Source organism: Syngnathus acus, chromosome 10, assembly GCF_901709675.1.
Source record: "Syngnathus acus chromosome 10, fSynAcu1.2, whole genome shotgun sequence".
NCBI classification, from domain to species: Eukaryota; Metazoa; Chordata; class Actinopteri; order Syngnathiformes; family Syngnathidae; genus Syngnathus; species Syngnathus acus.
Genome location: NC_051095.1, coordinates 17,396,943 through 17,424,408, shown reverse-complemented (window position 1 = coordinate 17,424,408; position 27,466 = coordinate 17,396,943). Strand labels below are relative to the sequence as shown.

The following is a 27,466-nucleotide window of genomic DNA, read 5'->3' as shown; positions in this document are numbered from 1 at the left end:
GACGAGGGGTGGAGTCACAGGGAAAAAAACGTGGAGCATTTTTTTCGATTATTTTCACAACAAACATGAATACAACACACCGTGGTGTAATAGTTCACGTATAAACCTTTATTATTATGGAATCACCCTTTTTTGAGATGAGTCATCTATTTTTCGAGCGTGTCCAAATTGTCCTGCTGTACTTACATTTAGGATTTTAGGATATAAAACGCTCAAGTGCAAAAGCTTTCGGTTTTGAAATTTATATCCTAACATTTTAATTGACTGAGATGTCATGTAACACCTCATGTTAAAGATGAGGGAAACTCCAACGCTCCTGAAATTACGAGAGACTGATGCTTCATTTTAGGATGGACTTCCATGTACACCCACTGGAGGGCAATAAAATAGGAAAAAGATTCAAGCATGTTGTCAAAGAGCATCCATTGAACATGCATAAGGCATCATACTGATATTCCCAGGTGGAGAAGTGAGAATGCAGCTACCTAGAGATTTGAAATGCATTACATAGGGGGAAAAACATATATGAGTTGGAGTCATTCAATTAGTTCCTTTCACAGGATAGGTGTGGGTGTTCCATTGAAGTGTGAAAATACTCATGGGAACATCACCAGAACAAGTACCTATGTGCACTGTGCAGCCAAATGTTGACTAGGTCCAAATGACAGCTTTACTATATAAAACTGCCCATTAGAAATGGCTGATTAGAAAAATGAGAGATTGATTTATTTTCACACAACTTGTGATGCCTTCATAATCCAACATGGTTTATACCACAAGGCAGTAATTGTCCAGAAATTATACTATCCGCTAATTTTATGCATTTTTGTTACAAAGACACCCATGTGACTTGTGACTGATGGCCATGGGTTCTCCCAGATGATACCACTTTTGATAGTGTTGCATGTGCTGAGAATCTTGTAGGAAGAGCGTGAAAACGTCAAGCTGAAGTGTTAAATAAATAGTCGAGGGTTCAGAAGTTGGCTTAATGAATTACGTATAACAAATTTTCATTTTCTATGTTGCTTATCCTGTTCAGACTCAATGGGGGCTGGAAAAGATAAGAGACCAATGCAAGATTTACAAACAAAGCTTAAGAAAAATAAGATCATTTCAAAACCAAGGGTTGTTTTGCATTAGTTTTGCTTGCTGTGCTTGGGTCCCACTCATATAGACAGTAGATCATGGGCACTCAAATACTAATGTTCTTCTCATTCCGAACAACAATGTCATTTCCATTTGATGGGCCGAACAAACACGGGAGCGACTGAGTAGAAGAATTCAGGACAAAAGAAACATATACTATTATAGTTTCTGCTAAATGATCAAATCATTTATTTAAAGAAAAAAGTGCATCTTTCTTTCCTACTAAACATCTCTTTAACTTTCGAGTGATTTCAAAAGTTCAAAAGCCACGATTGTTTTTGAAAAGACAAACTGCTGTTTTGTTAAATTATATCACAAAGCAGCATCAGATACGATAAAAAGATACGAATCTGCATCCCCTGCAGGTGAAATGACCCAAACTATTTTGGTGCACAACATACAAAGTACAACGCATCAAGCACAAAGAACATGTTTGCTATTTTGGATCTTCATCTCCTCCTTCTGTCCTCATCGTGGGCTACAGTGATGGGAGGCTGGTTATCACAATGAAATTATCCTGATTTTCTGCTCCACTTGGAGCCAGGGGGACGAGCAGCTGCTGCCTCCCAGATCGTCCCGTCCGCCTCCCCTCTAATCATTTGGAAACAAAATTTCTTGTGGGCTGGAAACCTGCCGGTTCCTTCCATGACGACTCAGGACAGCTGGGTTTTGAGAAGCATGTGTGATTGTACTACGGTGGGTTTTGTTACATGCACGACCCCAGAAACCAAAAGGAACTACATTTGTTATGTGTGTATTGCTGTGGACTGGATAATTGTGTCCTCTGTTGTTGCATAAATTCATTGTGCATAATTTGGCTGGGTGCAACAATATTTGTTAAAGCAGAGGAAGCAGCTGTGTCTCGCCTGCGCCTGTGGGTTTTATCTTATAATATGTTTGTTATTGTAAGCCTTAAAAACTGGTGATAAAAGCAGCACAAGAACACAAGTATAAGTATAAAGTCACTGGTCCCACACATGCTCATCTGTTAGTCAACAGAGGTTGCCACCAGCACTTTAAATGATTAGTTGATAAACTTTAAAGCTTTCATTTAAATGAGTGGCACCTTGACTATTGTCAAGCGCTGAGTGAAGAATGTATCACTGAATTCATTTAATGAATCCGCTTTTCTCACAATTACTAAATTGAAAGACAATCGAATGGATGAATATGCAATACTAGTGAACCTCATATATCAATTCAATTTTGTTTTCATGTATTAATTTATTAGGAATGATTCAAGTGGGATGCAAAAAAAGACGTTTGCAAAGTGTTTTCAAAATGTGTTTGTAAGTGTGTGCATGGGTTATGAGTGTGTGTGTGTATATGTGTGTGCATGTGTGCATGCTGCAAATCAGGTGGCAGAATGAACTCTGGCACATCAAACATGTTGTCATCAGATGTGACTCAACTGTGCTTCTTGTGTCTCATCTGTACTCGTGCATCATGCATGAATGTCTGTTGACGGTATGTGGTTGCGTGCGTGTAGTATAGGTAACGAGGTTCATAAAAGTGCAGGGCCAAGAGGGCCAAGAAGCAGGGGCCAAGAATTGCAATAAGTACTGCCTTGAGAGATACAAGTGACATAACTTGATTTGTTTTTAGATACAAGGTCGTTGTTGAAGCAAATCATTACATTGATTTACGAGTAAAAGTTTGAGATACGAGCGCTGAACTCAAATCAACTCATTTCAGAAAAAGATACACTTAGAACAGTTCTGCAAAAAAGGCAACAGACGTTATAATTTTCTCTCTCTCTCTATGTCTCTCTCTGTCACTCTGTCTCTCTCTCTCTCTTTTTATTTGTATATACATATATATACACACACACACACACACACAAACACAGAGCCATCCATCCATTATTTGCAATGCTTGTCCCCATATATATGTATATTTTATACATGAACACACGTACACATACTGACCTGTGTGTTTGATGTCGCCATTGTATCAAACATACATGTGATGTCATTTACAGTGTAATCAACACTACAGGGCACGCTGGGATGTGTGTGAGTGTGGGTAGTGTATCTCAGTGCAACTTGACAGTGAAATTTGTCTCTCTTTCCCATTTAGAGTCAAAGAGATGTTGTATAACCAACCGCCCAGCGCCTCTGGACAAGAGCGACAGATAATGAGGCGCCTTCTGTCACGTCACATATGCAACACATCACGTGCGCTTCGAGCTGCAGTGACAGCATCAAGAGGACCTCGACTTTTGGCTGACAATATCTCATTGTGTCTTCAGCTTTTAGCGGACATAATGTACTGCAGGGTTAGGGTAGGCAGCCTATAATGCACCTTTCAACATTCATTATTCATCATGCACTGAAAGAAGCTTAAATTTATTGATGCTTTAAAAAAAATAACAATCAGCACAATACGAGAGGAAACCACTAAAACAAGCACTCAGTGGATGCTGTATTAAAGTGTCTGTAATGATATAAAATTATCAGTCCTTTTGGCTACTATACCGCGTATCCTATTTAGGGTTGTGGGTAGCTAGATATTATCCCGTCTGGTTTTGGTAAAATGGTAGGTTACACCATGAACCTGTCACCAATCACACAAAAAGTAATGAAATTGGGAATATATTGCTTAATTACAAAAACTGTTCTGCCAAAAGAACAGGAATTTTGATCTGGTAAACATATTCAACCTACAGCTACATCCATTCATGAAAGTCTCATTACCAAGATGGCTCCTTCCATGAAATCAGGCATCATCTCCCACAAAACCAAGAAGTAAGGTTCAGAGATTATTGGGAGATTAGGAGAGCAAGTACTAATGCTTTCACAGGTCAAAGTGCATCTGCATGTCGAATAACAAGAATAATATTTTATTAAATATATATTTTTTCATCAATTTCCATTACATATTGATGAATGGGTGGACCACTATATTGCACAAAACATTTTTAGTAACCAAAAATGTGAAAATTTCTTCCATGTTACCAAGGTGATACTGAATGGAACCCAACCTATGAAACTGAGGAGAATGACACTAGCTACATCCGCCGTCTTGTTTCCACAATTTGCACTCAAAAGAAGCTGTTTATTTCTGCGTGACCTGTGTCTTGTCCATGTTTTGAGCTAACTGTTGATGATTCCTTTGTTATTTAAGTCAAAGGCCCGTATAACTCTTAACAGTAAAGGTTTCTCACAAAAGCTTCTAGCCTTAGAGGATCAATTTCCCACACAAACATGCAATATGGCTCAACTGCTCTGAGCCTGGCAGTGCGGGATATGCCATTGGACACATTTGCCCACATGCATTTTTGGGAGCTTTTGTCATGGGCCAATGAAACCAAGGTTGAAGTTGCATGGGGCCGTAATTCCAGAAGGTATGCTTGGCAGAATAACAACACCAAAAGAGCCTCTCACCAAAAGTGAAGCACGGTGGGGGCAGCATCATGGTCATTGGCTGTTCTTCCTCAGCTGGAACTGGGCCCTTCCTCAAGGTGAAAGGAATCATAAACAGTTTCAAATAAGAGCCAACACTTGCATAATACTTTAAGGCTTCTGCGAGAAAGCAAAATAAACTTTACTTCAATTCTCCCACTCCAAAAATAATCAAATCAAATTAATGGTGAAAATAAGTTTTGAAATTACTGTGTTTAGAATTAAGCTGTTAGCGGTATCTGGTGATGGAAGTTTGTATTTGGATGAACTACAAAATATGAATCGTTATCATAATCACATCTTTTGGAGCTGAACAGGAACTATCTGATATTAGTGTTACCTGCATGAAAAGATTTAATTTGGGTAACACAGTATTATTACTTGAAGCAAAATAATGTCCTACTAATAAAACAAAACAGCTACACAGATGACTCGCTCCATTTGTAAAGATCATAATCTGAATTGTGCGCGACCTTTCAGTCTGAAACCCAAGAAAGCGCCAGAAGCATTTTGTGTTGTTAAACCAAAATACTCTTAATTTCTTCGACAATGTTCGTGTATCCGTCTATAAATATGCATCCGGTATCTGCACTTGTGTGTTTGCCTGTGTGTGTGTGCATTCAGAAGCCCCCCCCCTCTAAGAATGAATTATTTAGAGAAGAGTCTCCTCAACTTATCCACGGTCGAGCGGCCTCTGGCACGTACGGTTCCGCTCACAGCGGCACAAGAGACCCTAATTCGGCATCGTCTGCCGCTGTCCTACCCGACAGCGCCACACAATCTTCCCTGCATGCTCAAATCCACAGCTGATGTCCCCTTGCTGTGCCCTCACCTTTGCGCAACTTTTCCACCGGAAAGATCTGGTATTTTGGCATATAATGTATCTTCAGTTAAAATAAAATAACACACACAATTTCATGTTCTCAAAAATATTGGATTTAAAACATTGTGGATCGCTGCTATCTCGGAGCCGCACTACGTGTCCGCATAGAAGAACCATGTAAAATATTCATCCATATGGCTGGCTTAATAATGTATTATCCCTCAATTTAGCACCCAGAGCATTGCTGGGCTCAGCTTTGCTGCAACTGCCACCAAGCACAAGAAGTCCAGTTTCCCAAGCTTTGAAAATATCGCAATTTCACACTTACAAATTCCGATTAATGCGGTGGAGCAGCTTGTAGAAGGCCGCCTTCTCCAACCTGCAGCTTGTCTGTGTCCTTCACATCATACAGGGAAGGTGAAAAATCATTGCGGATTTGTTCAGGTGATTAGAATGTTCAGTCGCTCTGTCATGATTACGATTTTAGGTTAGGTGTTTTTTACAGGTTGTTTATTTCCAGGATTATGCAAAATCTTTTTTTGTGGCAGAGTGCAGGAGCCATGAGGCATTTTGGTATGAATATGACAAGTGTGGATCCAGGAATATTTTACTGATTATGGGGCATTTTTGTTAAAAAAAAAAAAAAAAACTGACAAAAACACATGAAAGCTTACCCTATGGTGCTGATCCAAATTATGATTGTCTCACTATATCAGAAGGCTGTCATCTATGAGTTCCTATCTATCTCCCCATGTTTCTGAAGGGCATCTCAGAAGCATACACAATGTCCCAATATAGTCGGGATCACCTCACACAGTGGCAGCTGATACTGATGCGGCCACCTCCTCTATGAGCCAGACTAAGACTGATGTGATAGTGCTTCATCTCTGTATTTTTAACTTGACTCTGTCCTCTCTCTACAAGTAATCCCCAAGCACCCAGGTTCTGCCTCACGTCCACACAAACATATGGGGAAGCTCACACTTTCCATTTCTCACTTTGCAGGTGTCGTGCAGTCTTCCCCCACCTCTGTTGAGCACACACATTCTGGGCGCACACACATAGAGAAACATGCCGCACGCAAGGGGGGATTAAGTGTGACTGGTCGAGTTGCTGAGAGCCACCGGCTGGGCCCATTTGAAACCAGGCTGGGATCAGACGAGGGGAAATTTGTGACCACCAAGAACCTCCCATTTGTGTGCTTGTCAGTGCTGACAGGCACATTCAGGCTGAGCTGTGACCGCCGATAGATGGAGGGAAAGAAGGAAAAGAAAACAGAATGTGCTGTGCTGTACTTTTGCCATGGAGAGAACAGAAGTTCACTTCTCTAAAAACACATCAACTTTTCTGAAGTGGGCAAACTACATAAGTGACGCAACATCATTATGCAGAATTTGTAGCAACAGCTATTACCAGCATAGTAAGTACGGTAAATACGTACAGCAATTGGGTTTAAATACTTAGGTAGAAAATAAACCTAAAAAACCTTACCCAAACAGGGTAATCTTCATCCAATTTGGTGCCAACATGTATCACTGACACATCATTATTGTCACATATTACTCCATGGTGTTAAATGTGTTTAAATCCACAGTGGTGTGATTTAGATGCATATAAAATTATTATATATTGGCAAAGAGATTGCTAGTGCAAGTGTGGACTCACAAAGAATACGAGTGGCCCAACTTTATGTGAAACACAGAGTAAATACATCACATAAAAATATTCGGAATTTGTTAAACAAATTCATGATTAGAATTTTCAAAATGCAACTTTTTCACTTGTTTTACAGTAAATACATCACATCAAACTATTAGGAATTTGTTAAAGAAATTCATGATTCGAATTTTCAATAAGCAATAGTCGTACTTAATTCAGGCTACGTAAATTCTACCACTCGGGTATTATATTCATGCAAAATTAAAACGTGGAAAAGACTGTGAATAATCAAAAAGTGTAATAAATTAAATATAAAACAGTCTTAACACTGACTTAGCAGCGAAGCAAGACCTGTTCCATACGCTTTCACTTGAGTGCAGCTTAGTATAATTTTCTCTCGTTACTTAGTTCCCCGAGTTTATGCTATGTGATGCTTGAAAAACTAAATGGGGTTGATACAGTGTTTTCAAGGAGAGATTCCTGAAATTACTGTGTATTTTCTTTTACTCCCTTCTTTAATCTCTTTTTACATAGAGCTCCAAAAAACTGACAGGAAATTACCACCAGGTTTAATTTCCATTGTTTCTATACACAAGCTGTATAGTCTGTAGTAAATGTCTCTCTGGGAATATTTCTACTCATTGTGACAAAGAGGCAAACAATTATAAAGTCATTTTCATGTCTCCTGTTCAGTCCATGCATTTCTCACCTGTATCCGAGAAACATTTCTACAAGAATACATTTTGAAAAAGAAAGAAACAATAGGCGGTGTTTCACATGATCCAGTTGTCAGAAAGGAGTACAGTAGCTAAATATGAATGATCATGCTGTCAATTACTGAAAAGTAGATTGTCTCTCTATATTGCTAACTATAAATAGGACATCACTCTGTCTTCTATTCTGGTGCTCTGAGGAAAATGTGTGCTCTACTCAATTTTTATTTGATGTGCATTGTTTTGGGGGACAAAAACATTTTGACCTTATACATGTGTAAATATACACCTAAATCGAACTGTGTTTGATCGAGGTGGAGGTTTTCGCAGTGGCACATCTTAAATATCATAAAAAACACATTACAAATATTACTGTTGAGTTTTTTTGGAGGAGAGGCTGAAATGGCATTCCCATTCATTTCAATGGTAAAAGATGATTTACGAAATGAATGTTATGACATACGAGTATAATTAATTGAACTTAAATGTCAAAGTATCACGGTAGATGAGATTAAATATCTTAAAAGGTCTTGGAGCTCTGGAATAGATGAATAACCACTTTTAAGATGGAAATGTCATATTGGCGGTCAAATCCCACACAACAATTATGACCACAATGATTAAACAGTACTGTCTCATAATAGCTGAGAGAACATTTTGAAATAAAACAAATGGAAAAAGAGGATACAAGGTGGCAGTAGTGTCATTTAAGGACAAAATAGTAGAGCAGGAGAGCAGATGTTATTTTCTCACCAACACTTATAGGGTAGTACACAAGATGGCTTGCGTGCACATCAGTGGGGTGAGGCACAGGGTGATTTCTGGGTAGGTCAAGTGTAGGGATGTGCAGTTGATGGCGAAAGGTGATGACTGACGATTGCCGGGGAGGAACAAGAGACGGGAAAGACGACAGTCCAACGTGTGACTTGAAAGACCCGCAGGAAAGATTTTTCCCACAGTGGTGACCCGCGAGTGACTTTCATTTAAAAAAGCTGATGAGCGGCTGGAGGAAGAGCCCCAGTGTTCCCAGAACACACACCATCACAAATACCCACAGGAAGATCCTGTCAATGACCATGGCAACGTACTTCCAATCGTCTTCCACCTAGTGAAAACAGACACAGGAGATGCAGCTTATTATGTTGCATACATACTCATACAGCAATAGAAATCATATTAAATCAATCAAATCAATTATATATGATAGTAATATACCCGATTAAAATGATCCCTGCATATTCACGCTTCAGCATTCACCTGTTTGACACACTTATTCACTATGTGCTGAGGCCCAATCCATATCTCATATAAATGTACTACTTTGGTGCAGTCCTGTGGCAACTTGTCATATGGGAAGTATGGTGAAGAAGTTTCATATAGTCTGGCCATAGCCTTGTCTAATAGAAAAAAGAACTTTGCGGCAACTGCAGGCAACTATGAACTTTTTTGGAGCAGGTGTGAATGACTCTCAGTGCTCATCCCGTGACCAGTGATTGGCAAATTAATTTCCGGTTAACATCATGCTCCATTCACAACTGCACCAAAATGAATGGATAGAAAATCTCTGGCACTTAACTGCCAGAAAAATAATAAATATTAATGAATCTGAAGCTTGCAGAAATGTCTCCTAAATATCTTCTTGTGCTGAGTGTGCTAAGACCCTTCCTCTATATTCTGTGTATCCACTGCACTCCAACTGCATTATGAAGAAAGTTGTAGGAGATGATTTCGCAAATAGAGTGGCTCAATCCTGTGAAAAAGCTACTGAGTAATGTTAATTTGAGACATCCACCATCTTATGGAATCTTATGGAACTTTAAAGTATGCCTCACATGATATTTACTCATTTTTCTAGCAGTTAAAACACTTTGTCAGTTCATTTTTCTATGCAGCAGGAAGTTAACTGATTGTCTGATCAATGGTGAGATTGGAAGCACGTCACTGACTTGGAACACCTAGTCAATCAAACAAAAACACTTAGATACTAACACCATGACACAAATATGTATAACATGTAAATTGTATACACTGGAACAGAATAATTAGAACCAAATGTGGCTCGCCTTCGATTTTTTATTTTAAAAAGGTCAACTTCTTCATGACAGTAAAGAATGTTGAAATGTCACCTAACAAATCAAATCCTTTTGATGGCAATAGTTTGACCATGCCAGGCATTATTTCCACCTCTACCACAGTGCTATAAAAAATTGCCTTGCACCAGCTATAATAGCAGAGGTAGATATGCTTTTTCCCCTCCTATGAAACTGGGACAACACATGTGGACCAAATAAAGGTCAAGCTATTGAGGTGGCTGCACATGTAAGCGTACAGTTTGGTTTAGCACTCGAGCTATAATGTGTGTGTTTGCTTCTGGTCTACTCTTCTGCTTTTGGTCTACTCTTTGATCATTCAGGTGTGTACAATCGGATCAAGGCTGCTGTGGCCATAATGCTATTGTTGTGCCCAGAGAGGAGCCTGCGTGGCTATTCTACACAGCCAGATTGCAACGTTACAAAGAAAAGATGGCACAACAAACATATCAGGCCCATCCAGAGTGTGAGGATGAGATAGGAGAAGCCATTCCAACAGGAAGCTTTATTCTCCTTTTATAGCCCCATGCTAACACTCTCAGGATAGAGACACACACATCCAATTTTGTTCTTTGACTTAGAAGCAACATTTCAGGAGCTGAATCACTGGGGGTTTGATTCAGTGTGATTCTTTCTGGTTCTCTTATGTTGTATGTATGAAATACAGACAAGGTATCATGCAATGGAATGGACTAGGGGTGCAACATCAAAGTTTTCTTGCTGATCACTGATCTTAAAAATGCCTCACTTGTCAATCCCGATTCATTTTTAACAACAGCTAACATCCTCAATGGTCCAAATAAAATCAGCACTCACAATTTCATGATTTGATTGCCAATTTAAAAACTGTAAGAATAAATAACACAGATTGAGCACTGTACCTCTTTGGCTTTGTTGCGAATCCTCATGTTCTCGGCGATGTACTTCACGCTCTCAATGGCCTGCTTGACCTCAGGCGAAATGACTGAGAATGCCACAACAGCATTCACTTGAGAGGGGGAGTTCAAGGCCCTTGGCAGTTTGGGCAGCTCCGACTCTGGGGGTCTTTGGGTCTGAGGGCCCTGAGATGAGGGGGCCACCTTAGGAGGAGGGACAGGTGTCGGAACCTCCTTGCCTCTGTAGGGGCATCTTCTGTTCATATCCCGCTTATTGTCACGGTTCATCTCACCATACTCGATACAGTTCATGGAACCGCCCACTGAGGAGGCCCCTCCTCCACTTGCCGCACCATCCAGCGGTGGGCACGCCACGCCCCCTGTGATGCCCCCAATGCTCAAACTTCCTGATCCGCTTCCGACGCTGTTCTTTCTCTTTTTGTTTCCTCCGCCGCTCCCTCCTCCGCCCGTCCCCGCTGTGATGCTGGCAGTAGACGAGCCGCCTTGGTCAATTGGTCGCCTCATCAGCATGACCCTCGGCAGCACCCCGAGGAACACTGACCTTACCCACTCGGGCATTGTGTGAGTCATGGGAGTGCGGTAGTGAACGTTCAGCACAAACACGGTGATCACGATGCTGAGCGTGACAAAAATCATGGTGAAGAGGAGGTATTCGCCGATCAGAGGGATGACGAGTGACGTGGAGGGGATGGTCTCCGTAATGACCAGCAGGAACACGGTGAGAGAGAGCAGGACAGAAATGCACAGGGTAACCTTCTCGCCGCAGTCGGAAGGGAGGTAGAAAACCAGCACGGTGAGGAACGAGATGAGAAGGCAGGGGATGATAAGGTTGATGGTGTAAAAGAGCGGCAGGCGGCGGATGTAGAAGGAGTAGGTGATGTCTGGGTAGATCTCCTCGCAGCAGTTATACTTGATGTCGTGTTTATAACCAGGTGCGTCAATGATCTCCCATTCTCCGCTTTCCCAGAAGTCTTTAAGGTTTACCTAAGTCATTGCAAATTTGAATTAAACACAAGTCACGAGTTTGTCTTGCAGTGCATACATAATACGTTACACAAAATGACCAATTTGACATAATGCCATTTTGGGATCTTCGTACCTTTGAGCCAATAAGCACCAAGTCAATCTTGGCCTTGTCATACGTCCATGAGCCAAATTTCATGGAGCAGTTCTGGTAGTCAAAAGGGAAGTAGGTGATGTCCATGGGGCAAGAGGATTTGAAAATAGCCGGAGGAACCCAAGTAATGGTGCCATCAAACTTCAACAGAGCCTTGGTTTTATCCTCCACCAGAAAATCCCCCACAGCACTACAAGAGAGAATACCCAAGAAACTCAAATGTTATTTCACGTAAAGGTCTTCACAACATTCGACCGAAAAGGTCAGCACACGGTGAGCTAAATACAAAAATGGGGCCATGTGTTTATCAAAGTGCTTTGGTAAAATAATCCATATCATCAGACAGAATAAACAGCAATAACTAAGGGTATCATGTGATCTAATCTGTTCTGTGTCTAAAAATGGAAAATGAAATACACAAATCCCGTGTCTCATTTTGCAGCCTAAATTGAGATATCATTCAACCATAAGTAAGCCTTTAAAATCATTTCAGTATGATGCCATTCTCATTCGTGCATGAGTCAACAATGTACGTAAATAAATGCAGTGAACTTTCTGTCGTCAATTTGTTCTCCCTTCAGGTAAATAGCGTCATAAATAGGCATTTGTCATGACAAAAGATGATCAAAACATTGAGCGAGTGTTCAATCAATCTTACTTGTTGTATAAAACAATGTCAGGCCTCCATATCTTATTGGATGGAACTCGAATGAACTCAATTCCATCATACTCAACCGGTGCCCATCTTAGTTTGTAGTCATTCCAAACCTAGGCAGCGGAAAACATAACAATAAACCAGAGAAATCTTTTGTCACATGATAAGTTCAACAATCGGAAAAAACATTAGGGGTGACCCATGAACGCAACTCACATGTCTGAGCCACAGGTTTGTTTCCATTATTTGATTCACCTCATCCTGCCAAGAACACATTTGTTACATAGCCTCAATAAAACATACTTTTGCTTTTTATTCTGAGAATAATTTTTAAGGTTATCTTACCACTTTGACCAGTTGAGACATGGACACCTCGAACTCCACAGTGACCGGATCAGACACATTCTCCACTGGGCGGATGAACTGGTTGTACCTTCGGAATAACCTCCGAAATAAACGGTCCTCTCCTTTGGACGCAAAACAGCCTGATGGAAGAAATTTATAGACAAACAACTTTGGTAAAATGGGAATATAGGATGTGGTATGATGAACATTCGTTAAATACAATCACATTGTTTTCCAATAAACGTGACAGTCTGTCTCTGTAAATGCACTTCACCTTTAGAAAGAGAGCTGAGCAGATGATGATGGAAATCGCATGTGAGTCTGTTTGTCTGCATGCACACATTAAATTACTGGTCTGACATCCGAATTTGCAAGAGTCGAGGGAAAAGGACTACAGTGTCGAAAGCTGTCTTGGCAATGGGGGATTGCAAATACCCTTGAAGCTAACCCCTGCAGAATCTTCATGACTTCATGCCATAAGGAATTGTCAAATCCAATTTGTTGGTAAGTTTTACGCACAAGAAGCATAGACAAAACAACTGTTGGACTTTTTAGTCAAATACAAACTCGACCATTGTCAGGTTGAACTGAAGGTCACATTGTGGAAAAGTGCCAGGAGTAACACTGCTGCATGGGATGGCATACAGAGCCGCTCACGCCTGTCCGAGCAGAAAATGTTGCCTCGCTTGGGACAGTGAACACTCACACCACCAGCACTCTGCGCCAGAGTCCTAACAAAGCTCTGAAGCCTCCACATAGTATATCCAAACATGAGTCATCAAAATTGCAGTTATCAGCATCCATATGCATCCACATGCATCCATATTAACTCCAACGTGATTCATGATGGAGAATATGGAAGATTTATGAGGTCAGCATTGCAATCATTTCTTCCACACCAAACTCAACCAAGCACGCTTTGCCTGACCTTGCATTGTGCAATGGGAGACAGCCATGCCGCAACAGAAAATGACCTTGCTTCAGTTAAAAACTACACAAACATACGGTAGGCAAATGAAAAATTATCGAGTACACGTTACTTCAAGGTCGATGCTTCCGCCAAGGCTTTTAAGCTGAGAAATGATGCACACACAATTCAACGCCATCCCCACTACACCAACCTGTACTTCCTTTTCTGCACTAACCACGGGATGTTATATACGGAGGTCAATGTGCTTCACTTAAAGGACAACTGGAGCACAACACCCATGTACACGCAAGAAGCTACACTGCTATTCACAGAAGAATAAATAAAACATGCTGCTTTCAAATGATATTTTCTTGCAGGGCTTCAAAAGCACTATGTGAGGCGTTTTTAAACCCTTATTCATATCTGTATTTGTATCATCTTTAAACCCCTTATGGATTTTCGCTGTTAACCAACAATGCTATAAATAGCTATTGATAAAAAAAGCACATGCACATAAAGATGAGTCTACTGAGGCCTGCACTGTCTAAACTTTAGACAACTTCTTTATGACATTAAACTCTGAAAGTCATAAGGAAGTTGTGTACCTTTATTGCCCTGGGGATTACACGTGATGACAGAATGTAGACATCCTACATCAAAGGCTGCATTGTTGTGTGCGCATCTGGCTTTTGGCTTGTGTTTCTCCACTCTTCTGACCTGTCCAGGGAAATAACGGCGCTGACTTATTTGAAAGGTTACCTTACTGACGCGTCAATCTGGAGAGCAGCACGAAAAATGAAGGTGTAAGACAGAGGGGAAGCTGAGAAAACAAGTATTTCGAATCAACGTTGTACAAGAATGTCACAGCCTTGTGGGGGTGTATGGGGAGGGGGTAAACCTCCTTCACCAGGGACATGTGATCAGGGGAGGGAGGGGAGGCAAAGCCTTACCTGCATCATACCTAATTAGAAAAAAAATGAACACTGATAAATGAAATTATGTATTTCAATTTTGGTTTTCTGGTCTGCACTTTGTACTGATTTTCTTTTTTACGCGAATGATGATTTCCAAATTGCTCAATTTAATTGAATGTACTGTTGAAATGCGCACAGTATATATGTGAGACATGTGAAATGTAGCAGCAAGCAACCTCACCTCAGCTCTGATTGCACAATCCCACAACAATTGAATGGAGGAGACTTGTTTTGTCAAGTGCCCGTTTCTGTCTTTTCCATCCCCAATACAATGGAACCCAGACAGTCAACCGCCTCGGAACTCTTACTTTGCCACACATAGGCAGACTTTACACACCAGAATCTATCATGATTGTTTTGACTGCCCACCCGACCCTAACCCCAAAGTCAATAACACATAAGACCAGGATGAAGAACATTTTTCCATTGTTTTACTTAATAAATGTCGCTATTTTTTTATGGTGTGTTATTAATTAACATTTGATTTGACCTAAAAGACATGGGAGATTTTTTTTCTATTTCTGAATTGGCACATAGTAAAATGGCTTTGCAAAAGTTTCCTGGGGTCACTGCACAGGCGAGCTGAGGCTTCCGGAGTAATGAAACAGTCACCCTCCTGAGACGTGCAATCTCAATGCCTGGTACCCGCTTTTAAGCATTCGGTGCACCCACAACCTTGCCTAAGCCTCTAATTGGGTGTGGGCAAAGCAGAGCAATTATAATCAGTCAATTAATTGGACCTTGTGTTCACTGTTGAAAAATAAGTTAAGCTATATATTTTTTTTTACGCTGGAACTTTAATTCTCATTACTCCCTCTGCCACAAAGTATATGAGTAGTGATAAAACAATGTAAAAGAAGTTAATTATAACCTTGCCCTCTGTTAAGTGGGTGTCCAAATATTACATCAAAGAACACAGCGGCATAGGCTTTTAGAAGGAGAGGTTTGCTTTGTACAAAGCCAAGAGTGCATTCACGAAGGCACATGTGACAGCAACACAGTTGGTGGTAAAACATTCATGACTTTAGATGTTTTGTGAAGATTTCATAACAGCTCAATGTGATGCACCGTGACTGAGGTCCAGATAAGATCAAGAACATTTTAAATGACCTAGAGGAGGATTCAAGGGGGGGTGGCTTATATGACGGAAATACTGTGATTGGTCTAAAAACTGACGTATATTGAATTTTGTGCCATTGCAAACCCTCATTTAGTGTGTTTGGGAAATTGGCAGACCACATTGCGACAGGCTGGACAGAGCGAGGGTGTTTTATTTACCTGCTCCGAGAACACCTGACAATTTGGTAACTGACAGTACACTAGACCTAACACCAGCTCAAAGCAGCCGTAAGCAGTGGCGCAGGTGGTCTAATGCGATTTCGATGAGTTCGATCAAGGTGCAGGCAGACAGATTCTGCGCTCCGCTGCAGACTGGTGGATGTCATCGTATTTCATTTATAAATATGTCAAAAGCATCCAGCAAACCCTCTGAACCATTATAAAGATCAATTCAATGAATGCATTGTTATTATCATCCTTATTATACTATAAAACAAGCCCGCTGGGCAGCGGCACAGCGTTGCAGGGGTTGGCGTCCACACATGGGCAGGAACGATCAGAGTGGAAGGTTGTCTGCAGGAGGGAATTTCTGTGGTTCAAATCACTTGATAGGTTTTTTTCTCCATCCCTCTAAAATTGCCCATCTGTGTGAAAGTGAACGGTTGTTAGTCTATACGTTTTCTTTGACTGGCTAGCAACGAGTCTCCTGCCTAACTCGCCCAAAACCAATATAGTCCAGATAGGCTTCAACTCATTCCTAATTTGTGCTATAGAAAATGTATGCGTGGATGAGAGCTCTTAAATGTGTACGGTTTCTTCTCATCCCCTTGAGAAACCTGCTTATATTGCTCAAGCTTAGACTGAACAATTGCAGACATTTTTGGTCATCAAAATGTGATGACGTGACGAAAATGTGACGGTCTTTGTTCTTGGACGAATGAAAACGAGTTGAGCAGTCACACGTGTTCGGCCTCAAATAGCCACAATGATTGAGAATTAGCCAGTCTAACTCCATATCTCATGGCTCCAGGAACACAAGGAGCCAAAGCCTATGGGAGGTTCTTTGATCAGGCATGTGCTTAACAGGATGAGGATGGAAATGAGTGCTGGACACTCTGAAGAAACTAATTACCTTCCAATAATACATGGTTAACGGTGTGTGTGTGTGTGTGTGTGTGTGTGTGTGTGTGTGTGTGCGTGCGTGCGTGCGTGCGTGTGTGTGTGTAACCGTGCATGCGTGAACTATGAATAGGTTTTGAGGCTTTTTGATGTCCTGCTTGTGATACGTTAGACAACAAAAATAAAGTAAAAGAGCTTCAAGCCACTCATGTCAACACGTGGTCCAAAGCTCTTTGCATGGGGGCTCCTATGTGTTCCCGTGTGTGCGTTTTATTTGTATTTATTTTTTGTGAAACACACATTCTCTCACCTTTGCCTCAAACAGCATGTGATATTTTTGTTTCAGTGATGCATGAAATCCAGTGTTCTCTTGATCGCACGCTTTAATCTCTGAGGATGTGGCAGTCGATGTCTGATTCACTGCGAATGTTAATTTATCATACAATGACATGTCTCCAAACCAAAACATGTTTGGGACTAGGAAAGAAATGTATCTTTGTTTGTTTGTCTCTGTTAAGTCTGAACCAGAAATTACAGTAATTGGCAGAAAAATCATCGATTCATCGATCCATCCATCCATCCATCCATCCATCCATCCATCCATCTATTATCTGTACCGCTTTAGGATTTATATTTTATTGATCTTTCTGAAGTAAAATAAATTCCAGAAAACTAATTTCTATACACCAGTGATGACCAGACGCAGTCCTTGAGGTGAGCTGTATTGCATATTTTAGATGTTTCTCTTCTCCAACATACCTAATTCAAATAATCATCTCGTCATCGGGTTTCTTCAGAGCTGATCATTTGAATCGATTATGTTCGAGGAGGAAAACATCTGAAACAAGCAGCCATCGGCGTCCAGAGTTGGACATTGAGTAAGACTTTATATTTTGTATCATATATACAGTACATATGGTATATTTACAAACAAAAAGAAGCAAAGTACTTGTTAGCTCTCTATCTGACATACATCAACATGGCAATCAAGGCACCTAAGTGACGTGAAGTCATACAATTAATAAGGTCATATCAGTTAAGAGACCAATACATGGCACAGAAAAACTCATTATGTCCATTTTTATGTACATTTCTTGTGTTTCATCTGCAGTGAACACAAAGTGAATGATGCGTTGGATGAGCTGAGCAGAGGGAGAGCGAAGAAGCCTTCCAGGTAAAATGTGAGGCAAGTAGAGTTGGGGAAGGAGATGGAGACAGTTGGATCAGTACAGAAACACATCAAATATGAGGGTCAAAAGATCCAAGGCCATCAACCGTGCATGATTAATACCCTTGCCATCAGAAACAAACAATTATGAACATTTTCATCTGGAAAATGGATGCAGCTTTTGCAGACATCCGCAATTACCAATCATCATTCTATTGTGACCTTTTGGCCCTTTTGCATTTGTACAAGACACAGCAGGGCAGGCTATCATTTTGTAATTGGTCGTCTATGGTTATTAAAAGCCCACAGGGAAGAATTTAATAGGTTGAGACCTTGTATTTTTCAGTGAACCCGAAGAACACGTTTTTTGGCATGTGGGAGTAAATACTTAGAGAACATCCACACAAGCAGGATATGCCAATTTAGCAAGGGAAAGCTTGGATTCTCCCCCCCCACCCCCACCCTTAGAGCTGTGATGCAAATGTGCTAACCACTTACAAGTCAATTTTCAATAATATGTCCCCTTCAATCACAGTCTGTGGCAAGACCCCACCAGTTAAGCACTTGTTGTATTATTGTGCTAGTAGTTACGACGAACAATGGAACCAAAACAAAAATTGGTACGTTATCTCGCATCAGCGATCACGGTATGAGAATCGAATTATCTGCTGTCTTGGGACGAGAATGCGTTGCACTTGCAGCTGCAGCTAATGTAGTAAGCACTGCTAATGTCTTCTCGTCTCTGCAGTGTGGCCAAAACAGAGGAGGCGATTACACACAACATTAGCGAATCATCAGTGTTCACATGGGCGTGACCTGACACTATAAGTGGCTGCTAAATGTAATCAGTTTAGCAGATGTAGACTACAAAATACAAAATAAAATCAATCGAATGTTGTCTCATCCTTCATTTCAGAAAAGAGGAGAAAAATACCTAAGACAAGGAACGGTGCAGTAGAAGTTGAAAGAAACTTATATTTGCTCTTGTGCTTAGTCTAAAGTATTGCTATGCCTTCATGTTGGGGCATCTCGGTGCCAAGGAACTATGTTGAAATTAATTGAGGAGCTTCATTTAGACAAATGTAGTGCTTTGCTGCTAACTAGTGGCATCTTATAGCCAACAAACTATATGATGAACCGAGATGATAGCCAACAAACTATATGATGAACCGAGATGATGAGTGTGTGTGTGTGTGTGTGTGCGTGCGTGCGTGCGTGTGTGTGTGTGTGTGTGTGCATGCGTGCGTGTGTGTGTGTTCGTTGTGTGAGGTATAATGTACCGTAATTTTCGGACTAAAAGTCGCTCCGGAGTACGAGTCGCATCAGCCATAAAATGCCCAAAAAAGTGAAAGAAAACATATATAAGTCGCTCCGGAGTATAAGTCGCATTTTGGGGGGCAATTTATTCGACAAAATCCAACACCAAGAACAGACATGAACGAGCAACAAAAGGCTAAACGATAGGTATGCTAACGTAACATAAACACAAACAAAGAGCTGAGAACGGCCCTGACGTAACATTCAGAGTTATTAAAAAAAACTATTACATAAATAACACGTTTATAAAACCATCTGTGTCACTCCAATTCATTAAATCCATCGATCGTCCTTTGTCAACAATGGGTGCGCGCCGCTGACGGCGCTTGCACTTCAAAATATTCCACAGGCCCATATAACGATATATAAATTAGATATCAAATAACTATTATATAAGCAATAATATTATCAAACCATCTGTGCACTCTAAATCATTAAATCCATCGATCAAATTCCTCGTCCTTTGTCAACAACGCCGCGCGTGCGCCCTGACGTCAGCCTTGTCGTTATTCCACAGATCTAGTATATAACTAGATTGTAGCATTAACAAAGTACAAGGAAAGACATGGGTTTGGTAAACGGCTCTTTATTTAACAAAACAAACTTCCAGGCGTGTGGTGGCGTGGACTTCCAGCCACGGAGGTGGAAGAGAGAGCCATAGAATAGGACCGGGCGTGCGTAAAAGCCATGACCGAGCCCCATCCACCGTCCCCGGACAGCCACCCGGCCGAGCGCCGGCCCTCGACTTCCATCCACGGAGGTGAAAGAGCTCCGTAGAGTAGGACCGGGCGTGAGTAAAAGCCATATCCGAGCCCCATCCACCGTCCCCGGACAGCCACCCGGCCGAGCGCCGGCCCCCGACTTCTATCCACGGAGGTGAAAGAGAGCTCCGTAGAGTAGGACCGGGCGTGCGTAAAAGCCATAATAGTTTTTCAAACCTTCTGTGTCACTCCAAATCCTTAAATCCTTCAAACTCTTCGTCCTCCGTGTCACTTAGAAACAAAGCCGCTAATGATGCCGGTAGTACGTGGGGCCCTTCGTCATCCCGTGATCAATCTTTGTCCTTTTTGTAAACAACCGCCGCGCCACGCCGCGTCACGCTGCTGACGTCACTTGAAATTCAAATTACAGTAATCCCTTGCTACATCGCGGTTCGTTTATCGCGGTTTCACTTTTTTTTTTTTTTTTTAATTTTGGAAAAAAAACATAAGTCGCCCCCCCCACCCAAACTATGAAAAAAACGCGATTTATAGTCCGAAAATTACGGTATTTACCTCAATTCAGGCTTCTGCTTAGGCCTGCTGTTGTAATTCTGAATGTGCGTATGGGAGTGGGTGGGGAAGGGAATGTGGGGTCTCGGTGGCAATAACGATACAGCAATCGGGCTAAGCAGATCCTGCTGCCCCCGCATGGGCCTTAGGCAACGTGCAACCACACGCATTCTCACTGAATGCCTGTTAGACTTCTATGCAACTTTATTACATCTGGGAGGGAAACCAGAGAGATGCTTGCTAGCATCAAACTCACAAGAGCATTTAAGTCTGCCGCAAGAGCAAACACACTTGGAGACGCTGTGATTCAAGAGGACATCCCTTTGCAAGCACATCCAAGCAACACTGGCTTTGTGTCAACAAAGTTACTCAAAGGGAGAAAGCAAAAGTGATTTTACATTGAGGGTACATAATGCAGTGCTTCATCTAATGGCGTCTTTTCTGTTTCCGGTCCTTCCCTCTGGAATGACCTCCCCTTAAATGTTGGGGCAAGCCCCCTCTTTGTTCGTCACGTCGCGCCTGGACTACTGTAATGTACTATTCTCTGGTCTTCCTAAGTCCCGCATCAAAAGTCTACAGTTAGTACAAAATGCTGCTGCAAGGCTGCTCTCACGGACAAGAAAATTTGATCACATTACCCCAATATTAGCCAACTTACATTGGCTCCCGGTCCATTTAAGATGTGACTTCAAGGTTCTTCTATTAACCTATAAATCACTGCATGGCTTAGCGCCTTCGTATCTCGTCGACCTAGTTGTTCCTTATGTTCCGTCTCGTAACCTTCGTTCGCAAAACGCTACCCTTTTAGCGACACCGAGGGCCAAGAAAGTGTCTGCAGGGTCTAGAGCATTTTCTATCCGGGCTCCAGAGCTTTGGAATGCCCTCCCAATGGATATTATGACTGCTACCTCAGTAGAAACATTTAAGACACGTTTAAAGACACATTTCTATGACATGGCCTTTAACTAACTTGTAGTGGCCGATTCGGCCGGAGTTTGTTTTGTTTTCTCTCCCCCCCCCCCCCCTCCCCGGCCGGGGAGGTGGTTAGGTGGCACCCAAGCTGACAGCGGCTATCTGGATTCTCGTGGGCCAATTCAGGTTGGGGGAACTGCAGCTCAACCTCCACTGCCAGGATAGTAGAGGGCTCCTCCGGCAGCCCTTCACTCTGACTTGGACATCCACTTTTTTGATTTTCATATTATGTATTATTTGTGCCCTCTCTGCATCCATTACAACCTGGTGATCCTGAAAGGGGGATCCTTCCATCTGTGGTCCCTTCTCAAGGTTTCTCATTTTCCCCGGGCAGGGGTTTTTGAGTTTTTCCTTGCCCTTTTGGGAGCTTAAGATCAGGGGATGCTTTGAGAATAATTGTCAATTTTTGTCTATGTGAAGCCCTTTGAGACTGCTTGTGATTTAGGGCTATACAAATAAACTTGACTTGACTTGACTTGACTTTGTTCCATTTTTAAAACTTATGTGAAGTCATGGCAAACTCTTGTGTTTTAATCAATGAATGTGTAGATATGACTGTATATTGGTGCACTTTATTAACTGAAATATAAGAAAATTGATTTTCTAGCTAACAGGGACTTTTGAACCCGTTTACCACAACACTGTTAATTGCAGGGTCATCGTAAACATTTAAAAACAAGTGCCAAACCTCAGAAACGCACCTCCCTGCCAAGAAATTTATTCTAATGAAGGCATAGGATAACAGCATGTGCCATAGAGAGATGCAATTACTATGGGGTTGGGACTTATTGGATTAGTTGACTTATTTATCAATTATGTGGCGCTGACTTTACGTGTTATTAAGCAATTTATGTTTACCCAATTCCTCATTTTGGATTCATAGTCATTTCACAACACAAACTGGCTCCACAGCAGACGAAGCATCTGTAAAGATGAAATGCACCGACTTTAATATTGTCAGTCCTTTGTTTGCCGTGTGCTATCTAATATTGCCGAGGACTGTGACTAATTTTCTCCTTTTTTTCCAAATGAAAAAAAAGGTAATCACATCTTTCTGTTGTGTTATTTTTATTTTAATATTAATAGTCAGTTGAACATATCTTTTTTATAGCCAAGGTAAATAGAGATAAAGGGTCAGGCCCATAACCTACCATAGATCTGTTTCATGCCAGCTTGGCTGGACATCCCTCTAGGCTGCTGCATCAGGCAAACTGCCTTGTGCCGCTAAAACATATTATGCAATTCAGCTGATTTCAATCACTAAATCCCAAACCTTAAGACACTGTCTCATCTTCAAAATTTGCTGATGTGCACCACAACCCATCCACAGGCCGACTCTTTTTTGAATGTCATAAGGGCGTCATATTAGCTCTTTGTCTATGCCGCACACCTGCAAGCCACTAGAGTCAGATTATTCTTCGGCAATAGCTTGATGCGACTGACTGCAGCTTCAGCGCTTCATCTCTTGTGTTGACATATTAGCCGATCATGGATGGCAGGAGACAATATCCTCTGCAGCACACAATTCAGACCCCCCAGTGCGAGTTCCTGCATGGGTGTTTTCAGGCTGTGATCTGTACACACAATCCAGTTCAGAACGATCCAAGCCCATAAAGGATTGAGCAAAGAAGGAGAAGGAAGACTCCTGTTGGGTTTTTTTGTGTTGTTGTTTTATTCAGGTTTAAACCCAAATAACCAACTAACTGTGTCTATTACAAGTACTCATTGTCCAGTTTCCTGACATTTTTCCAATTTTGGTTAGCTGGTTGTGTCAAAACTCTCTGGATGAAGCAGAGCTAAGAGAGAAGTCGATCTATGTGCATGCGTCAAGTTAAAGGCTGTGTGTGACTCAACGGCATGCACACAATGACTACGCTGTGACAATGTGAAGCACTCAGCACTGCTTCTGGGGGATGGGGCATATTTATTTCTGCACTTAGGGCTTTGAAAGTGAAAAGTTTAAAAATATTTGAACGGAACAAATGTTTTTAAGAATCAAAGCACTTCTTATCCCTGCGCTGCACTTTTCTCTTGGGAAAGACTTTGGATCTTTTGGGAGCAATGTTTAAACGCAGAGGTATTTAGCATGAGCAGCGATTACTAACACATGTGGTAGCTGTTGTCACACCCTGCAGTTTGAGTGACAGGCTGAAAAAGTGTTGTTGAAGCAGTCCAAATGCCAAGATTAATATTATTTCAATTTAAGGACAATATTATATGTCATCTGGAAAGATGCTCATTATGCTCACTAGAGAAGACCATCTCCTGGAAAATTAGTTTCACTTTATACTGTGAAATAAATTCCGGGAATTCAAATAACACTGCCGAAATGCTAAAATGGCCCTCTGGAGAGCCACTTAAGGACCCCATGATAAAACTACCGGTAGCTATTTACCATAATTTTCGGACTAAAAGTCGCTCGGAGTACAAGTCGCATCAGCCATAAAATGCCCAAAAAAGTGAAAAAAAACATATATAAGTCGCTCCGGAGTATAAGTCGCATTTTGGGGGGCAATTTATTCGACAAAATGCTAACGTGACATAAACACAAACAAAGAGCTGAGAACGGGCCTGACGTAACATTCAGAGTTATTAAAAAAAACTATTACATAAATAACACGTTTATAAAACCATCTGTGTCACTCCAATTCACTAAATCCATCGATCAGATTCCTCGTCCTTTGTCAACAACGCCGCGTGTGCGCCCTGACGTCAGCCTCGTCGTTATTCCACAGATCTAGTATATAACTAGATTGTAGCGTTAACAAAGTACAAGGAAAGACGTGGGTTTGGTAAACGGCTCTTTATTTAACAAAACAAACTTCCAGCCACGGAGGTGGAAGAGAGATCCATAGAATAGGACTGGGCGTGCGTAAAAGCCATGACCGAACCCCATCCACCGTCCCCGGACAGCCACCCGGCCGAGCGCCGGCCCTCGACTTCCATCCACGGAGGTGAAAGAGAGCTCCGTAGAGTAGGACCAGGCGTGCGTAAAAGCCGTAATAGTTTTTCAAACCTTCTGTGTCACTCCAAATCCTTAAATCCTTCAAACTCTTCATCTTCCGTGTCACTTAGAAACAAAGCCGCTAATGATGCCGGAAGTACGTGGGGCCCTTCGTCATCTTCGTCATCCCGTAATCAATCTTTGTCCTTTTTGTAAACAACCGCCACGCCGCGTCGCGCTGCTGACGTCACTTGAAATTCAAATTACAGTAATCCCTTGCTACATCGCGGTTCGTTTATCGCGGTTTCACTTTTTTTATTTTTTTTATTTACATTTTTGAAAAAAAACACATAAATCGCTCCTTATTATAAATCGCCCCCCCACCCAAACTATGAAAAGAAAACGCGACTTATAGTCCGAAAATTACGGTACATTTAAAACACACAGAAAACTAATGAAACCACAAATAATGGAAATCATTAGGTGCTGGACCATCGAAGTGGGTGTTTTAAACCCACACAAAATAAAGCACACGTAATTTAATTAATGTGAATGTAATAAATGTTTAAAGAATGTAATACATCTAAATATATTCTAAATATATATCTAATATATATATCTAATATAAAAAAAAATCTTCTCCTGCACGTGCTGTTCAAAATGATTAGCCAAGATAGCAAATGAAACAAGCTGAAAGGAGTATAAAGAAAACAAATATAAGATGGCCTTGCAAAGGCGATATTGCAAACAAAGAAGTAATGACTACATATGTCAACTTTGAAATATCAAGTATTTATCACATTTATAATCTGAGTAGCAGTAGCAGAGAGAGAGAGAGAGAGAGAGAGAGAGAGAGAGAGAGAAAGAGAAATACTCATCCCGGTACTGGGCCGCTGCCAGGCGGTTGGAGACCCTGATTTCCTTGCAGCACTTTCTGAACATTCCAATTTTGATTTGTCTGTCATCATCGACGCTGCTCACATAGTTTCAGGGTATTTGGAGAGTGCTAAGATGCATTGTGATGCAGCCATCTAATGTTATGTTATCTTTCACTCTTCTTTAACATGATGCATGCATTCTGGTTGGTAAATGAAAACTATGAACATACTTGAGCAATACAAAGCAAATCCCACTACTCTTTTTGAGAATTAGCCATTAAACGCCAGCATCTAAAATAAACCAAAACATAAGAAGCCAGTTTAACGCAATAAATGCTGTCAAGTGACACAACAATGCTTTCAGGTTGAAGGCTGTGTCCAACAATGACCTCTGGCCTGTGCGTTTGCAAGAGACCCACAACCCTGCAGATTGCATCAACATCAACTGTGTTTGTATTAACTGCATTAGCTCCAAGGGTTGACATATGGCTATGATTATGTATCCATATTTTTTCACTGGCCACAACATTAGGGATAGTTGCATCCGGATGAGAGCACACACAAACCCTGTACAACTGCCAGAGAGATAGGAAATACAGTGAGTGTTGTGGTTTCCAGTAAATTGTAACAAGGGTTGCAAAGGGGTGGAACATTTCTGGCAACTTTCCAGTAAATTTCTTTGGGGATTTAAGATTTTTTTTTATTTTGTAAAAATTCCAAATTGAGAAAAATACATTAAATGATTACCGACTAAATATTGAGCATAATTAAATGGAAAGGTACCATTATAGAAGCATAAATATAAACATTTTGTTGTGTAGCAGACAACCATGCAAAATGAAGTGCTCTCCTTGCCCACATGCGAGGGCATTACAGTACCTCAGTTACTCAATTTTTTCGCTTCACTCAAGCGTTGGCGTAGTAACAAAAAAGCGACGGTTCAAAACTTTAAAACTCATAAATCGGGGCAATCACAAATCAATATATTTGGCCATACTTGTGTGAAATGTGGCTGTTTTTCTCAGTACTGTATATACGATAGCAACAGCAGACTTTCAATGTTGTGCATTCCTGGTTTACTCTCAAAATTGATTGTTAATTCCCATGGAAAGTTTCCTACTTGGCACTCTCCTGGATTTTGTAACCCTGATTACAATTGCACTACATCACAGTGAGGTGTTTCTCATACCTTTTGCAGCCAGCTCTCACCACACTGATACCACATTATAAAAATGTTAAAAAAACGTTTTTCCTCAAGTTCTAAAAGGTATTTCCTCATCTCCGTAATTATGAGTAGCATCCTGTTCCCAACACCACTACATCTTAATCTTGACTCCAGAAACATGCGTATTTGGTTGGACTCGTGCACACTGATGCGCTTTTAATCAACCCAACTAAAAATTATTCCATCCACGATTGTTTACAGATGAAGTAGTGTCGCGCGTGTAATTTGCTACTTCCTGGGTTTGTTTTAGCTTTGTGAGTGCTGCGCTATTCAGTGCGCTTACCTTGCGCCGTAAGGAGGACCAGCAGGAGAACGACGCTTGTTTTCCCGGGAAGAATCATGGATGCATAGGGCAATCTGGGATGTTTTTCGAGATTTAAAATAAAAACGTGATGGCGGTGAGACGAGACGTCCTGTCAGTGATGTGTTTCAGTCAGTCACGCTTCAGATTAATTAAATAAGTATTTTTCTTTTACGCGCTGTGAAGGAGAGGTTTGGACAAGCGGTGCGCTTCGCCGGACAACTTCGGCGCCTCCCCTTCACCCTCACTCTCTCCCTCCTTGGATCTCTCTCTCTCTCTCTCTCTCTCTCTCTCTCTCTCTCTCTCTCTCTCTCTCTCTCTCTCTCTCTCTCTCACCCATCGTGACTCAGAGGTGATAAGTTTGCAACCATGGTATCCAAGTAACGCCCGAGGACGCGCACGGGTTTGTGAAAATGCTCAAGGCATTACGCAGTTTGGATGGCGTGCGTCTGTTGGGGTTTTTTTCTGCTCGAATGGTTG

The 27,466-nt window shown here is 41.3% G+C and overlaps 1 protein-coding gene across 1 annotated transcript; it reads right to left on the bottom strand.

Annotated features, from left to right (window-relative positions):
- Positions 1 to 7,047: 7,047 nt before the first annotated feature.
- Positions 7,048 to 27,235, bottom strand: LOC119128721 (neuronal acetylcholine receptor subunit alpha-3-like). The gene is made up of 7 exons (XM_037261437.1): positions 26,969 to 27,235; positions 12,849 to 12,988; positions 12,720 to 12,764; positions 12,507 to 12,616; positions 11,831 to 12,038; positions 10,717 to 11,715; positions 7,048 to 8,850 (listed from the first exon to the last, which is right to left on the bottom strand). Exons 1-7 carry the CDS (start codon positions 27,024 to 27,026, stop codon positions 8,725 to 8,727), a joined length of 1,686 nt encoding a protein of 561 aa, XP_037117332.1. The 5' UTR covers positions 27,027 to 27,235; the 3' UTR covers positions 7,048 to 8,724.
- Between the last annotated feature and the right edge of the window lie 231 nt (positions 27,236 to 27,466).

Excerpts from the sequence above, each read along its gene's own strand:
- LOC119128721 (XM_037261437.1), bottom strand. The coding sequence starts at position 27,026 with ATGATTCTTCCCGGGAAAACAAGCGTCGTTCTCCTGCTGGTCCTCCTT. Across the intron at positions 12,765-12,848 it reads TGTCTCAACTGGTCAAAGTG|GATGAGGTGAATCAAATAAT; the intron begins GTAAGATAACCT and ends TGTTCTTGGCAG. Across the intron at positions 11,716-11,830 it reads TGGTGCTTATTGGCTCAAAG|GTAAACCTTAAAGACTTCTG; the intron begins GTACGAAGATCC and ends GCAATGACTTAG.